This window comes from Chenopodium album, chromosome 10 (assembly GCF_948465745.1).
Source record: "Chenopodium album chromosome 10, dcCheAlbu1.1, whole genome shotgun sequence".
Classification (NCBI taxonomy): Eukaryota; Viridiplantae; Streptophyta; class Magnoliopsida; order Caryophyllales; family Amaranthaceae; genus Chenopodium; species Chenopodium album.
This window is the reverse complement of record NC_137843.1, coordinates 11741880-11759121: the sequence shown is the minus strand read 5'-3', so window position 1 is coordinate 11759121 and position 17242 is coordinate 11741880. Positions and strand designations below refer to the sequence as shown.

General features: G+C 32.2%; 1 protein-coding gene across 2 annotated transcripts; it reads left to right on the top strand.

The window, feature by feature from the left end:
- The first annotated feature begins 11074 nt into the window (after positions 1-11074).
- Positions 11075-14156, top strand: LOC145562250 (ACT domain-containing protein ACR4-like). Of its 2 annotated transcripts, none has more exons than XM_081622463.1 (7): positions 11075-11312; positions 12050-12122; positions 12219-12379; positions 12474-12541; positions 12662-13246; positions 13354-13458; positions 13554-14156. In XM_081622463.1, the coding sequence occupies exons 2-7, from the start codon at positions 12058-12060 to the stop codon at positions 13899-13901; spliced, it is 1332 nt and encodes a 443-aa protein (XP_081478589.1). In that variant the 5' UTR covers positions 11075-11312; positions 12050-12057; the 3' UTR covers positions 13902-14156. The 2 variants fall into 2 exon arrangements, with proteins under 2 accessions (XP_081478589.1, XP_081478588.1); XM_081622462.1 differs by having other exon boundaries at positions 11075-11347.
- The last annotated feature ends 3086 nt before the right edge of the window (positions 14157-17242 follow it).

Below are 17242 nucleotides of genomic sequence, written 5' to 3'. Positions count from 1 at the left end.
CACTGTAAGGAAACATTAATGACCAATGTGTGCACACGATGTATAATACGACATCGTTTGTCATCTCTAATGAACAAATGTCATGCATGCATTGCAAAAGATTACTGCCTTGAACAAAATATTCAGTCTTGAAAAAACTATCAATGAAAGATTATGTTTGCTACCGATAACAATATCATATGTTAATATGTTACTCCCTCCGTTCTTAAATTACATTTCTATTTCTAACATTTATTCCTTATATAATAAAGAAAAGTAGGAATGTAATGTAGATATGGAGGGAGTACAATATATGGACAACTTTATAGGATGTCGTAGCACAATCTACATGGTTTCTCACTTTCCATAATTTAATTTAATACTGATTAGTAAGTACTTAATTGATTATTTGATTGGTTTAAGGAAGCTTATTGTAAAACAGTTAGGTTCATAAGTGGTTAGTTAGTGATTAGCAAATAAATGGGTTAGTGCGTGCTAAAGCTGATTTATGAGGTTTGAGATTAGATCTCACGTGTTTTCCCTTTATATTCAGGCAAGGATAACAGACATAAGTACGTCGAATTTGGTATATAATAAGATGGAAAAAGATCGAACTTTTGATGAAAATATAATTTATTGTACAATAAACTACGAAGTAACTTTGTACTTCAAAAAAAAAAAAAAAAAACTTTGTGCTCAACCTTGTTTTCTATACTTAGCAACGTAACCCTCCACCCCACATTACACCTATTTCTTTCATGGCTTCATGACCTGAAATTATGAGTTTTAGAGGTAATTAAAGAATGAAGCTAAGGCCAGAAGAAATTGTAAGTTAAATTAATATCGTGTTTAATTGTTCGTTTTTCATGTGAATAAAGGGTAAGAAACTAAGAAATACGATAGCTCGTCATTTACACTATTTGTTATAGAATAATTGATATAGTATCAAACTTAGGTCCCGTTCTTTAGAGTTGTTCTACTTTGCTGAGTCTTGCTCTGCTCAGATCAAATCTGCTATACTCCGCTCTGCTATACTCTGCTCTATTTTCAAATAATAATTAATATTGTATTGATGATAATAATTTATTATTTTAAATAATTATAATAATTATTAATATTAATATTTATTATTCATAATAATAATTAATAATAATAATTATCAATAATAATTAATAATTCAAAATATTAAGAACTAAGATTTAATAATATTATTAACTAGTATAATACTCGTGCGTTGTACGGTGGTGATAAGTAATTTTTCCATATTTATTTTATATATTTTGTTGTTGATATCATTTTAAAATAACTTGGCTTGCTTTAAAAAAAATGGTATATAAATATTTAAAAAAAGCATGTACATAGTCCTTTTTTAAAAATGTTTATTATTTATTGTTGCATTATAATATTTACTACAATGTTATATAAAATTTTCTAAAATAATGGTTAGACAAAATATATTTAAGGTTTCATCATCTATTGAGCTTATATGTTTAGAGTGGAAGCTTAAAAAATGTATATTATTAGCTATCAATATCTAATATTGTTGTATATTGAAAAGAATCAAAAGTAATATTGAGTATACAACAATATTGATGTTATGCCAAAGTCAACTTTGGTATTTTTAGTTTTAAACCTATTTAATCCTAAAATCTAGCAAGTAAAAGGAAAGGGCGAAAAAAATTAAAAAAAATAAATAAACTGATGACATCATAAGTAAATTTGGAGGGAAAATCTTTAATGAGAGCTTGACACGTAGGACACATTAAGGAATGGATGACATCAGCACGTTTTTTTTAGTAATAGTTAATAGAATAGATTAATAATTTATAATAATTATAACAATTCTTTCAAAAAAAATAATAATAATAACTAATAATAACAATTTCTATTTTTTTTTTGAAATAAAAATAATAACAATTTCTACTATTTACCAAGAATAATAATAACAAACAGTTAATATTTTTTTTAGGGAATAGTAATACTTAATTTTTTTTTTTTTTGAAAAGCAATACTTAATATTTTATAATAATTCTAAATACATAATTTTATTTAATAATAATAACCAATGATATAAAAAGAATAAAAAAAACTGCAAAAATAAAATTGTGTGCTTTAAAATATGTGATAACAACGAAGATCAAAGCGACAATGAAGATGATAACAACGAAGATCAAAGCGACAATGAAGATGATGAAAATGATGATCATATGGAAGTAGAATGGTTAGTTCACCACGATGTTAAACTCTTATCTAATTATGTTCCTATTTTGATATGCGGTTGTAATAATTTGAAGTTTTTAAACTATTGTCTTTTATCTTTCTACTATTAACATATGTTAAAGATGGTATACATTTATTTATATTTTCACTCACCTAAATCAATGGTATATGCACTTAATAATAATAATAATAATAATAATAATAATAATAATAATAATAATAATAATAATAATAATAATAATAATAATAATAATAATAATAATAATAATAATAATGCCGAAATCTGCCCTTGCTCTGCTCGGCTATCCTGAAATCTGCTCTTCTCTGCTCTGCTGAAATCTAATCTGCTCTGCTCTTCTCTGCTAACCCCTGCTTTACTATGCTCTGCTCTGCCGCCCAGGAGCTCAAAAGAACAGGGCCTTAGCATACTTACCAAAATGCATTAGTTTAAATATTATTTTGTATAAAGTTTGATAAAATATGAATAAAAATGATTTTAAGGTTATATTATAAAATTTTATATTAATATTTATTAGTGACCTACCAACCTTTTACATGAAAATATTTTAAATGGAGCAGTAGCATTTAGGGCCTGTTCACATTTACTAAACTGAGCTGAATTGAACTGAACTGAGGGTTTGTTCACATTTACTTAATTTCAGTTCAATTCAGTTCAGCTCTAATTAGTTCAATTCAATTCAGTTCAGTTCAGCTCCAATTAGTTCATTTCAGTTCAGTTTAGCTCCAATCAGTTCAGTTCAGTTCAGCTCCTAATCTCCCTTTCTCATAAAATATTCATTTCAGCTCAGCTCTGTTCAGTTCAATTCAACTCCAATCAGTTCAGTTCAATTCAGTTTAGCTCAGTTCCAACCAGTTCAGTTAAGCTCAGTTCAGTAAATGTGAACAGGCCCTGAATAGAGCTAAAATTAATATTTTATGAGAAAAGGAAATTGGGAACTGAACTGAACTGAAATTAAGCTGAAGCGAACAGACCCTTAAATGATCAACTAAGGCTATGTTTTATTCATCTTATTTTTTCTCATCTGATCCGATCTACTTTTTTTTTTTTTTTATTTTTTTTTTTTATAGTCAGATACAATAGTTTGATTGGACCAAACTTTGATCATGTATGTACATTTATGCACAAGTGGGAAAATATCAAATGGAGTCTTATTAGATTTGTATTATATATTTTAATTTCCGAATATGTAATATTAATTTCATAATTTTCATTAGTGAATTAAGAGATACGAAGTATATATTTAGCGATATAAAAAGGTACATAAAAGGATTAAAGTATGATTTGAACAAGCTCTTTCGTTAATTTATTTATTTAGAGATAAACTCTTTTACGTATGTATCTTATTCTTACTCCCTTTTTCTTTCATCTATTTTTATTTTTTTAAGTGCATCACTTTGACTTTTGGACAATTCATATACTAACCTTGACTAAGGGCCTGTTCTCATTGACTGAAATGAGCTGAACTGAACTGAACTGAAATGAATATTTTATGAGAGAAGGAAATTAGGAGTTGAACTGAAGTGAACTGAACTGAAAATAATCTAATGAGAACAGGGCCTAAGTATTACTAATATATAAATGTGATTTATATGTAAAATCCTATTGGATTATTCACAATGCATATTTTCATAAAGAGATGCATATTAACTTTTTTATAACTTTTTTTTAACTAATGGACTATGAAAGATAAAGTTGTGCATTGACATATATGCCAATCAAAGTGATGCACTTAAAAGTAATGGTAGGAATTACAAACATCCACTGATTTTAAAATCCAGAGAGTAGAAGGGGGTGTTTTATTTCAAAGATAAAAACACATGTAAAAATTCCAAATATAGTCTTGATTTGATAATTTGCTAATATTGAACATAAACATGCATAAGAAAAGCTCATTTAATGTTCATACTGTAAATGAATTCAATTGGACAAAGATAGCAAGACATAGCACAAAATCATCTAAAGTTTTGAGTGCTACACATACAAATTTGGATGCATCGTATGTATCCCTTACCCGAAATTGAAAGTCCAAAAATAGACAATTAGGGCACACTAAATAAATAATACAAATCCCAAATAAAACTAATATACTATGAGTATGTACCCCTTCAATATTAATTTACATAAAATTAAGAGCCAAAACAAATTTAGGTTGTTCAACTCAGCTCATTGCACTTGCATATGAACTCAAGCTAATCTTAAAATTTTAAAGTTCAACTTGTCATAAAACTCAACTTGAGTTCGTTAAAATATAATATAACTATATAGCCATGAAAATAAGTACTACCTCCGTTTCATATTATTTGTGACTTTAGGATATTTTATATCTCACAAATAATATCCCAAAATTATACTGTAAATAATATGAAATGAGGGTAGTTTAACTATATTTGTTCTAATTTTTAAGAGTATAATCTCATCACAAGTATTATTCAAAGATTTTACTACTTGATATTAATTTAACAAATATTACTCGAACATGCTCACAAGTTTCTCAAGTCAAACTTTATTGTCCTCATCACATCACAGAGAATTACAATTCAACCAATTTTATTTCACGAACTAGATAGACGACTCAGTAAACCCGGACCGTGAACACCCCTACATGTAAAACAAAATTAGATATCAACCATAAAGATATGGTGTATCTTAAACAAGCAAAAACATTATAAAAAAGCTGCTATAATAAAATGGTGCAAAGACGTGCAATAGGTTAAAACATGGCTAGGTATGTATGTAGATGTAGCTCACACTATTAGCTAAGCTTAGTAGTAAAAATTGGGACCATCACACGACATAATATTCAGAGTTTCAGACTAGCTATATACAGCCCTGCATGCAAATTGCTAAGCCAAAATTGGTCTGTCCAAGACAATTTCAATACGATCAGTCCAAGTTTATATTCAATTTCAATATTGTGGTGAAGCACTAACATCCACGATCATTTATTGATTATATAAATACGTGGTTCTAACATAACCATATTTGAAGAACCATACTCTGTACTCTTATCAATTTGCAATTATCGTTTTGTAAGGACATAGAATTTAATTATAATTCTGTATAAAACGAGTTTTTTGACGTGAGGGATTTATAGTACAAATGCTTATGGACCTTGTGTGTGTACCAATAGACGTGCGTGCGCGTTCATGTACACAAAATACTAGCTAGTGCACGTTCATGTACACAAAATACTAGCTAGTGCAGTACTAGTGCGCCTACTCTGATGTGCTCTTTATATAAGTGATACTCCCTCTATTCTTGAATATTTATAATATTTTTTTTAGTTATTTGTGAATGCTTATAACACTTTTTATTTTAGTATGAGATTGTATATTTTTTCTCCTACAAACAATTAAAATACTCTCATGCATTAACCCATGCATCTGCACATTAATTCAGTCATTTACATGTAATACATGTTCTCAAACTACGTGAAAAATCTAATATTGCATATATTTAGGAATGAAAGGAGTAAAAAATTAAAAAAAGAAAAAAAATATCAAGTAAAGAAGGTTGAGGTATGAAAGTAGTTATTTTAAACTTACGCTTTAACAATCAACACTAAATAACATGCCTGTTTTTCCGTATGAATGTTGTCCTTCTCTTCTTGTCACATTCGACAGGTTTTTCGCCCTTGAATTGTCCCTGCTCATTAATTAGTTTATGTTCTTGCTCATCATCGCCAATTTCTTTGTTTGTTTTTTAATTTTGTATTATGGTTTTTTTTTCCTTCTTCTAGTAAACAAAAAAATTAAAATAAAAATAATAACAAGAACTAGTAGAATAGCTCATATGTATCTACTTACTAATCTGACTAACAACTATTACACCACCTAATTCAGCCAATAAAGACCTTCAAGTATTGTTTGTTGGGTACTATCATAAAGATAAAATTCGATTCCACGTTATGGATACTATCATTAAAATCTCCTCTCCAACAATTTAATATGTTGATTGGACGCCACCTATAAGAACTTTTCATCAACCAATTTCACTGAAATTTACATTGACACACAACTTGTGCTAGATTTCATTAATGATTAAATAAGTCCAACGATTAATAAAATGGATAATTGGACCACTTACAATTTATAAAACCAATAAATTAAGAAAAATGATAAACATACCCCTAAAAAAAGCTATAAAAAAATATATATTAAAGATAAATTAACATTTATTATACCGATTGGTGTATGATTTTGTCATAAATTCCCAACTTAATTCATTTTATCAAGTATATTTATTGCTTATATATAGCCATAAAGGATTACATATATGATTATCCATAAATTAAATAATAATAATAACTCCAAAACTCAATCCTAACTGTTACTGCTACTTTACTTACATCGTAGATTATTCATAGGGTCGGAGAGATTGATAAGTATAAATCAAATCAAAATAAATTGAATCAATTACTATATCAATTAACAAATTAAAAGGTAAAACATGCAAGGAACTTGCAGTTTTTTGACCAGCTGAATTCAAGGCAATGGAATCTCAGCACATAATATTTTGGCAGTTACATAAAAGAATCTCATATTATAAAGTACAACTACTTAACACTTTTACCTTGGTATGGTCCAATATCCAAGCATGGTGTAGTTGTGATTTTGCGAATATATGTTTTGCAATAGTACACTCTTATGATTGTTTTCTGAATGTTTTCAAGGTTTCACATTTTCCAAAATATATTGTCAATCTTATTGAGGGGGTGGAGCTCAATGGGGTGGTGACTGTTGCCTTAGCTAGATAAGGCCAAATTTATCATCTCGAATCTTGTTACTTGCATGATGCTTACTACCAAAATTTTGAGAGTGAGTAAATGTATGGTTTGTAACCAAGATGTAATTAACTAAGGATATGTTCTCTTCAACTTAATTTCAGTTAAGTAAAGTTCAGTTCAGTTCACTTCCTAATTTCCTTCTCTCATAAACAATTCATTTTACCTCACTTCAGTTTAGTTCAACTCCAATCAGTTCAGTTCAGTTCATCTCAGTTTAGTAAATCAGAACATGCCCTAAGTCATCTTGGTGATTATTGTATATGATTTAAAGGTGCAGTGTGAGAAGTTGAAAATAAGAATATTGTTGATTAAATATTCATCTTCATCTCAATGGAAAAATTCTTTTGATGATGATTTGTTCTCAATTTTCAATTTAGTTTTATACCATAATTATTACGAAGGTTTTTAGGTTTTAGGATATAAACGGTCTCATTAATGATAGTATCATATATTAAATATTACCAGTCAGTTTAATTATTTGGTTTGACAGATGTTTCAATGATATAGAATTTTCATGCCTCCAAGATTGAGATCGAGTTTTAGATGTGAATATATAATAATCTTGAAAAAATGGTCTATTCTTTGGTAAATTTTTCACAAAATGAGTGTAGTTGTCCTAGTAAGATTTCTTAGCGTGGCCACATTATTGGCTTTTTTCAGACAATTAGCTCTCGAAACCTAACGGTTAGAAATCTTTGGCTAGCCAGCCGTGGTAGGCCGACTTTGACAGCCATCCTCCTCAGACCAATTTCTTATCTTTAACATACACCTTGAGTCTTTACTGACTAAGGGCTTGTTTTCTTCGGCTTAATTTTAGTTCAGTTTCTAATTTCCTTCTCTCATAAACAATTCAGTTCAGTTCAATTTAATTTCAATCAGTTTAATTCAACTCAGTTTAGTAAATCAGATTAGACTCTAAATATTACTTCAAGTACTCATCACTCAACATACTACCTCCGGTTCACATTACTTGCAACTTTGGGAGGTATTGCGGAAACTTAGGCAAAAGATCATAAACATGATTATTGAAAAACAAGCCCCCAAAAACATTAATCCAACCCACCCAGCTGTACAGAAACCACCACCACTGCCTACCATTGAACCCACCACCTACCACCGAACCTAGCACCACCACCACTACTAAAATTCGGCCAAATTGCGATCGCCTCTAACGGTCGCTGAAAATAGGAAAAACGATCGCTAAAAATAATTGCGACCGCCAACGGTCGTAACGTGGTGGTCGTTATTCACTTGGTTGCAAAAAAACATTATTACGACCGACTGACGGTCGCAGATTTTTTGCGACCGTTTTTATTATTTTCAACTACCGTGTGCGAAACGGTCGCCATAATTGCGACCAGTTTCGTCGGCGGTCGCAAATCTGGAAATTCGCTAAAAGTTTTATAAAAAAATAAAATAAAAAAAACGCTCCCACCCACATCCTGTACTTCATAGCCAGCTCACCCAAACCACCTTTACCCACCACCACTACTCACCCAAACCACCTTTACCGACCCTAAAACACCACCAGACACTTGGAATACACCTTTACTCCCGGTAAACCCCAATCAACCACCACAAAATCTACCCATTAACAAAATTAACAGTTCGAACATAAAAATCAAACAAAATTAAACCCACTAAAATTAACAAAAATCAAATCCAAAAATAATAGAAATAAAACAAAAAAAAATCAACATTAACGAACCACAAAAGTCAAATAAAAAACAACCAAAATCAAATCAACCCAAAAACACAGACATCAAATCAAACCCAAAAAAGCAGACCAAAAACAAACGACAAAAATTAACCAAAATCAACCAAAACGAAACGAAAATCAGCCAAAAACAAAACCAAAAATTAGCCAAAAACAAAGAAACATACCTCAAACCCCAAATTGACTTCGAACTTCACCTCAAATTTGGTTTAATAAGACCAAATTCGACCATGAAAAGTTTAGATCTAGATTTTTTATGGTCGAATTTGACCTTAAAAACCATGAACTAGTTAACACCACCAGCTAACCATCGAACAAGGAGAAATATGGATCGTTAGGGAGAAGTTTCCGAACTCAGCAACACCACTGATGCCGCCGGAGAAAAGGAAATAAACTTGACTGGTTCTGAAACGATCCGGAGATGCGAACAAATATGGAGATGCAAAAATTGGAACGAAAATAGAGAACGAATTTATATTAGAGATGTGAAAATGGAGAACAAAAATGGAGAAGAAGGATAAAGGAAAGAGAAGGAGATGGAGGATCATGAGAAAGGAAAAAGAAGAAAGAGAAAGAAAGAGGAGGAGAGAGGAGAGAAAGAGGAGGGAGAGCGACGTGCGGTGAGTAAAGTGAGGAGAAACTTAGGGTTTGGAGAATAAGGATCGTTTTATACCGTATTCTTTTTTTTAAAATTAAAAACCCCTTTTGCGACCGCCTTTACGACCGTCTATGACAGTCGCAAAAGAGTTATTTTAATTTAGAATTATTTTGAAGTGTTCAAACATCTTTGCAACCGTTTAAAAGGATAAAAATAGTGGCAAATCAGTCGCAAAAACAATCGTAGTATTGCGACCGCGAAAAAAACGGTCGCAAATTTCATATATTGCGACCATTTTCTTGACGGTCGTAGAAAAACGGTCGCAATTTAACTGAATTCTAGTAGTGCACCTACCGCCGCTCCTAGCCCCACCACCACCTACCACCTACCGCCGCTCCTAGCACCACCACCACCACATATCTGCATAGAAACCGCCCACCACCACCAACTACCATTGAACCTAGCAAACTTAGCACTGATCTTCCCTCGAACCTAGGAAGCATTGAACCTAGCACCGATGAACCTAGCAACGCCAAACCCATCACCGACGAACCTAGCAACCATCGAATCCAGCACCGCCGAGCCCAGCAACCCCGAACCCACTAACTTACGAACCCAGCAACCACTGACGACCACCCAACACCTACCAAACCTAATACCGCCGAACCAAGCTACCACCGATCCAAACCCAGCAAGCACAGATCTAAACCCAGCACCCACCGAATCCATCAACCACCGATCTGAACCTAGCACCCTACCTACCACCCACGAATACACCGGTCTGAACCCACCTACCACCAACGATCCACCAATTTGAACCTACCAACATGACAATGGGGTTGGAGGAGGAGAGAGAAAAATAATGGGGAAGAAGATGATGGGTGAAATTAATGAATATTGGAATAGTTTAATTAGGATGTTTAAAAAAAAAGTAGTTTAATTAGGATGTTTTTTTTTAAAAAAAAAAAGTAAGGGTAAATTCGTCATTATGTAGTTAAAAGCTTACTAAAAAGGAAAGAAAAGCAAAAGTTACAAGTAATGTGAACCATCTCTTTTTGGCAAAAGTTGTAAGTAATGTGAACCAAAGGTAGTATTACGGAGAACTTTGTAAAAAAAAAAAAACATATTACGGAGTCATGCTCATTTACATCCTCAAACAATCGTCATTTGCTCATTTATCCCATCCCCTACCAAACGTGTTATCATTAAAAACTTCAATAAATCAAAACCCCAAACAATAATTATTACTCCGTATGGAAATCTAATTGAAGAAGAAAAGAATTAGGAGGGCCGTCAAATTAAATGAAATTTCCTTGACTTAATATTAAAAAAAAAGTACAAACCAGTATTTGACAGCTCCTTAGTACCTCAGTGACAACCGTTACAACCTGCACCCAACTAGGAGAGAGAAGATTACCCCCCAAACTTTGGAGTTTATTATCCATTTATTTCTCAACACGTGGCTTTCTTATTCCTACCACACTCTCACGCTTTTTCACCCCTTGCGCATTTTATCCGACATCTTACTTCTCCCACTAAAATGCGCTTTATTCTTATTTTTTTCTTTAAAAAAAAAAAATTGAAGAAACTTTCTCTTTCAAAGGAGATTCACTACCTTTATTTTCCCTTTTTTAAAAATTTCATTTACCTTTTTATTTATTATTTTAAAGAATTTTAAGGAAAAAAAAAAAAAAAACAGGGGAAGAAAGAATACCCTGTATAAAAACAGAGCAATAGATAAACAGAGGAGAGAGAAAATAAGGAAGGGGGTTTTATGGGTTTATGGTTATGGCGCCACTGATGCTGCAGTTTATAGAGATTCGTGTCGGAAGGGTTAATTTTTCCTTTTTTATTTATTTTTTAAAAAAGGGATTATTTATTATTTTTAAAAATATTTATAAATACTCTGTTATTTCACCTCACTCCCACCTCCTTACTCAAAATTTCGAAACACAAACAAAAAAAACTCATTAATTCAAGAAAACTTGAGGTACCCTGTTCAAAAATCGTTGTTAATTTTAATGGGTATGTTCCCAATTCCTCAAATTGTTGTTCATTTTTGTTTTATGAATCGTAACATAATTGTTATAAAGTTCGGTTTTGATATATGCAACCCTGCACGGGTAACGGGTTTACCCCAAATGAAGGGAAAAGGGGGTATGATACTATGATTGATGTAAAATCCTCTTCGGGTATGGTGTTAAGTTGAGGAAATTAAGACTTTAGTTATAATTTGTTTTTGGGTTAGTGTGAAATTTTTGATTGGGAGTAAGATTCAGTGAATCAGGAGTTTTTTCTATGGTATCTGTGCTTGAATTTACTGGTCTCCTACATCTCCTGCCCCACTCAAAAACCCCACAATATTAGATGAAAGTTTGGCTGAAATTTTTTCATCTTTCCATATTCTAGTAAAAATTAAATTTAATTTATTTTTAAGGTGGGTTAATTATTATGCCTGACATTCTCTCATGTATTATCTGTCTTCTGTTGATTGGTCATTTCCTTCCATTTTTATTCCTGTTTTTGTGAATTTTTTGCTTGAAAGGTGCTTATTTCTGTTTTTTTATTATTTTTTTCAAGTGTTTTATTTTGATTGGTAAATCATAGTTGTAATTATTCTCAGCATAAAGCAATTTTTCTTCTAGAAAATAACTATTTTTCTATTTTGGGATCATATAAATTTGTTATTGATTGGTGGCTTTATTTTGTTTTTTTGGGTTATTTCAGAGTCTAGCATGAGCTTTTCACAAGATACGGATGATGAGTATGAGAAACTCATAAGAAGAATGAACCCACCAAGGTATATTTCCTTCTCTCATTTTCTAAAATATTAATGACTCGTTTGGTAGACGGTAATAAACGAACACGGTTTGATTTTTGGTCATTTGTTTCTCAGGGTGGTGATTGATAATGAAAGTTGCAAGAATGCAACAGTGATACAGGTTGATAGTGCAAATAGGCATGGAATACTTCTTGAAGTTGTTCAAATTCTCACTGATCTTAATCTTGTCATAACCAAAGCTTATATTTCTTCTGATGGTGGATGGTTCATGGATGGTAAAATTTATAAATTATTTGCTAAATTTTTAATGTGAATTAATTTAGCATTATTTTTTTTGTTAACTATTTGTTTGATTTTCTCAAAATCCAGTTTTTAATGTGACTGATCAAGATGGGAACAAAATTACAGATGAAGAAATCATTGATTACATTCAAAAGGTATAATTACATAATTTGCCAATAAATCAATTAATGTGTTTTTTTTTTTTTTTTTTTTTTTTTTTTTTTTTTTTTTGGTGTATTCTTCTTATATTAACTTTAAATTTCTGTGATAATCAGTCTTTAGGCCCTGATTCATCATGTTTTGGAAGATCTGTTGGAGTTCTTTCATCAACAGATTACACTACAATTGAGTTAATTGGGAGAGATAGGCCAGGACTTCTCTCTGAGCTAACTGCTGTACTGTCTCATCTGAAATGCAATGTGGTGAATGCTGAAGTCTGGACTCACAACACGCGAGCTGCAGCCGTGATGCACATAACCGATCAAGGAACCGGTTACGCGATTGATGACTTAGACAGGTTGTCTAGGATCAAGGAACTCCTATGCAATGTGCTTGGCAGTAGTCACTCTAGGGAAGCTAAGACTGAGGTGACTCATGTTGCCACACACGCAGAAAGGCGACTGCATCAGATGCTGTTCGACGATAGAGACTATGAGCAAGTTGGTGATGAGGAGGATGAAGATGAGAGGCAGAGGCCGAATGTAAGTGTTGTCAATTGGTATGACAAAGATTACTCGGTGGTCAGTATTCGTTGCAAGGACAGACCTAAACTTCTCTTTGATACAGTCTGCACGTTGACTGATATGCAATACGTCGTTTTCCATGGTAGTGTGGATGCTGAAGGGCCTGAAGCTTATCAGGTACTTTACCATCTTCTTGAATCTTGATCATTACTGATGCTTATAGAATGCAGTTAGTTTAACAGTATTTTCGACGAATTATATCTGATGTTATTGTTTTCTCACAGGAATACTACATTAGGCATGTTGATGGCTCCCCTGTTAAATCAGAGGCAGAAAGGCAAAGAGTCATCCAATGTCTTGAAGCTGCTATTAAGAGAAGAGTTTCTGAGGTATATACCAATGTTACAGTAACACACTAAATTGTATACTCTTATATGATGTTTTAGTCCAACAAACTAATGACATTACTGCAACAAATTTTCAGGGACTGAAGCTAGAGTTATGCACAACAGACAGGGCTGGACTGTTGTCTGATGTCACTCGAATTTTCCGAGAGAACAGCCTGACAGTAACTCAAGCAGAAGTCACAACAAGAGGAGGCAAAGCAGTTAACATCTTCTATGTACGCGAAGCCTCAGGGTATCCTGTCGATGCCAAGGTGATCGAATCAATAAGGCAAGTGATCGGGCAAACGATTCTAAAAGTGAAGGGAAACAACTCGAAAGAACGGAAACAAAAGGTTGCTCAAGAGTCTCAATCTAAGTTCTTATTCGGAGGTCTCTTCAAGTCTAGATCATTTTGTAATTTCGGCTTGGTTAGGTCCTACTCTTAAAAGCCTTGAAATAGAAATGTACATTGCAAAAAATGTTTAGGCCATTTTAGGTGGACTAACATCATGATTTCAAATTAGGGTAGAAGAGGTTGCCAACTCCTAGTTGGTGTGCCCACTTGTTAGGAACAACTGGTTTCTTAAGTTAAGTTAAGCTTAATTAGTGGCCGTTAAGTAAACATTAATTACTCGCGAAAGAGTAATCAAACTGTAAATAGTAGTCCTTGGTTACTTGCCTCAATTATTCTAATCCTCTGATTATGATTTTAATGATCTCTCTACTAGTTTTATGGTATGATGTTCTCGGTCTTGAATCGAGTTCCGGTATAAGCGGAGTATTAAACGTAAACATGCTTAACTTTGACTAAGACTAAACTTAAATGATAGTGGATTTCCACTAATAATGTGACCAATAATTCCAAGAATGATGCTAAGACATGAATACATAAAATTAGTACAAAAAAAGACAGAAGAAAAAGACCTAAAATAGGTAAAGTGGAAGTTGCAAAGAAGGTTCATATATGCTGCTGCTGGCAAGGATTCCATCAAAGAATTTGTTGAAGAGTAAGCAACCACCAAATTATAATGCACCAATCAAATTTGGCTAATGGAGGGGTCCTTTGTTGGCTGGCGGCTGATTAATGAAACCTATAATATGACTTCTTCAAACTTTAGAACTTTAGTAAATGCTTTTCTAATTATTAATCAACGGTTGGGTTTTGTTTGCAAGCTTTTTCTTGATTGTAACCCTTGTTACTTACTCCCTTAGGGTGGTACACAATTGAGCATTCGAGATTTGCTCGGGTTTATGTTGGGTTTCGTTGTTACTTATTTTATCTAAACTTATGTTATTTGAACAATCTTAATTTAGTGAGTTTAAATTTATTTTAATTTCACTATTTTATAACTTATTCTTTCTAAAAATTCTTTGTTGGAAATTAGTGAATACTTGTATAAGTTTAAATATGATTAACCAAATTAAATAGACCCTTTTAGTTTGTATTATCATATGGTAAATGGTAATTAAAAGACTGGGCAATAATCAAGTACGTTTTGAAAAAAAAAAAATGAATTTAAGAGGCATATATATGTGGATAAGATAATTTTAAGAGCGCAAATCTATGCCAATGACCTTTACTAAGAATATGTTATTTTCACTTGTTTTCGGCTGATTTTTTTTTATTTGGTTTTGCTTTAATTCTTATGCTAATTGTAAATATTAAGAATGTTATGTATTATTATTATTGCTTTTACTTGTAAGAAAAAAGGCTAACTTTTTAATAGCGACATTAATAATAAAGTCATATTCTACTGTTGAGACATTGAGTAGTCGACTAGTGACATTATTACGAGTATATATATAGTATACGTATGGATGTGACTTTAAAAGTTTACAATATTTTTGACATTTGAACCTTTGTAAGACAACCAAGCTAGTGCTAGAAAGATCGAGACACAAAATATACATATATTGGTCATTATTTGTCTTCATCAACTTTATGTAACATTTAAACTATCAACTGTTACACTAATAAGCAATAAAACAGAAATAACTTATCTCTTGATGCGTGAACCAAACTGACAATAGCCGCGTCGTGGAGAACCACTGACCTAAAAGACGATTCCGCGCTACCTCCCGGTGCAGTAGACAATTGCGGTCGCCCTCCAGGATAAGCACGGCGCCGGAGTTTATGTGCACTCACAAACCCGACTGGAACTCAGAATACTTGCCCAGAAAACAGAACAGAAAGAACATGTGTTTAGATAAGTTTAGAGAAGAGAGAAGACTGATTGTGTTGTGTATTTTGGCTAAGAAAACCACCGAATATTTATAGGGTGAAGAGGAAAAACGGAAAGCATGAAAGGTGGGAAGAATCTGGCCAAGAAAATGACCAGATTAATCTAGTCAGTCAACAAACGAGGCAAGAAACAAGGGAGTGAATTAATCAGCTAAAATCAAGGGATTAATGGCTGATTAATTCCCACAACAGTCAGAAAATCCCAACAGTCAAAAAACGGATACTTGGGAATATTCTGTTAACAAGAAAAAGGAAATAAAATTTCTCCAAAAAGATAACAAAGACCCACGCCCGCGCATCGCATTCCCCAAGACCCCAAGTCCCGAGGCCCGAGCCCGACCCGGCTCGGCGCGCGCGCGCGCGTGTGTGTGTGTGGAGTAACACACACCTCCAACTCACTCAACTGAGTAGTGCTAAAGCACTACATTATAAAAACAAGGAAAAACCTTCCTCCCCAATCAATGTGGGACTTTTCCCCTTTCATTTATTTTTCTCTCTCTCTCTCATTTTTCCCAACACTCTTGTTTTATATCAAGAACTTCCAACATCAACAAAATAAAGTGTATTAGATAATTATGGTGTGCAAATGTAAGCAAATAAGCAATGACATAATATAAGGAGATTTGAGTTTCAAACAAGTTTGTAGCTATCCATTTTTTAATGTCATTTTCACACTTAAAGGGGAAATTAATACCATATTACACTTGGCTAGGAAAAAAAGAAGGAAAAAAAATATTCCAAAACTTCAAAAAGTTATCCACTAATAATTTCATCATAATATCCAAAATTTTATTGTGAAAATAACTTACTTTCAGTCTCATAACTATAGAGCTCCACTTGATTCTTACCATATAAAGCTCCCTTGAGCTTATGGATATGGTTATTTGTTTGATTTTGATACATAAAGTGGGAAGATTTCGTGGTCCCTCAAATTTCAAATTTTTTTGGTAAGTGATCTTTATTATTCACTAGAGTCCATACCTAAAACAAGTATTTTATAGAATTTGAACTTTTATATGATGATTTTGTTACCTTTTTTGGTTTTGTGTAATTGATGTTAACCAAAACCTTGTGGCAAGTGGAGCAAATTTTTGGGAAACAAACAACTCTTTTGCATAAGGTGAAAGGATATGGTAATTTCAAACATTCAATCTAAAAATCAAGGCAAAAATCAACAAGTTATAATTAAAAGTGACATGAATTTGTGCTAATACTCAAAAATTTGAAAGTTCTTTAAAATATTACAAGTGGCAATGAGTCTTGTATTACTTTAAAATCATAAGTCATAGTATATATTAAATGAAATTTAAAAATTGTTTATTACTAAATTTTACCCAAGAAAATGGGATAATTTCTAACAAATTTGAAGTTTGAAAAGGTAGGTAATTGGGCGAATTTGCTTATGGTAATATTTTTCAGTCAATGGATTTTACTTATATGATTTCTATAGCATGCTTGTACATATCTAATTTCTCTATTGTCTAGTCATAATGCATACCAATACTTATGTATGGTTAGTGGTCATAATTTAATGAATACCATTGG

Bases quoted from the DNA above. Each gene is read 5' to 3' on its own strand.
- LOC145562250 (XM_081622462.1), top strand. The intron at 12,380-12,473 runs GTAAAATTTATA...CTCAAAATCCAG, and splicing joins TGGTGGATGGTTCATGGATG to TTTTTAATGTGACTGATCAA. The intron at 13,459-13,553 runs GTATATACCAAT...ACAAATTTTCAG, and splicing joins TTAAGAGAAGAGTTTCTGAG to GGACTGAAGCTAGAGTTATG.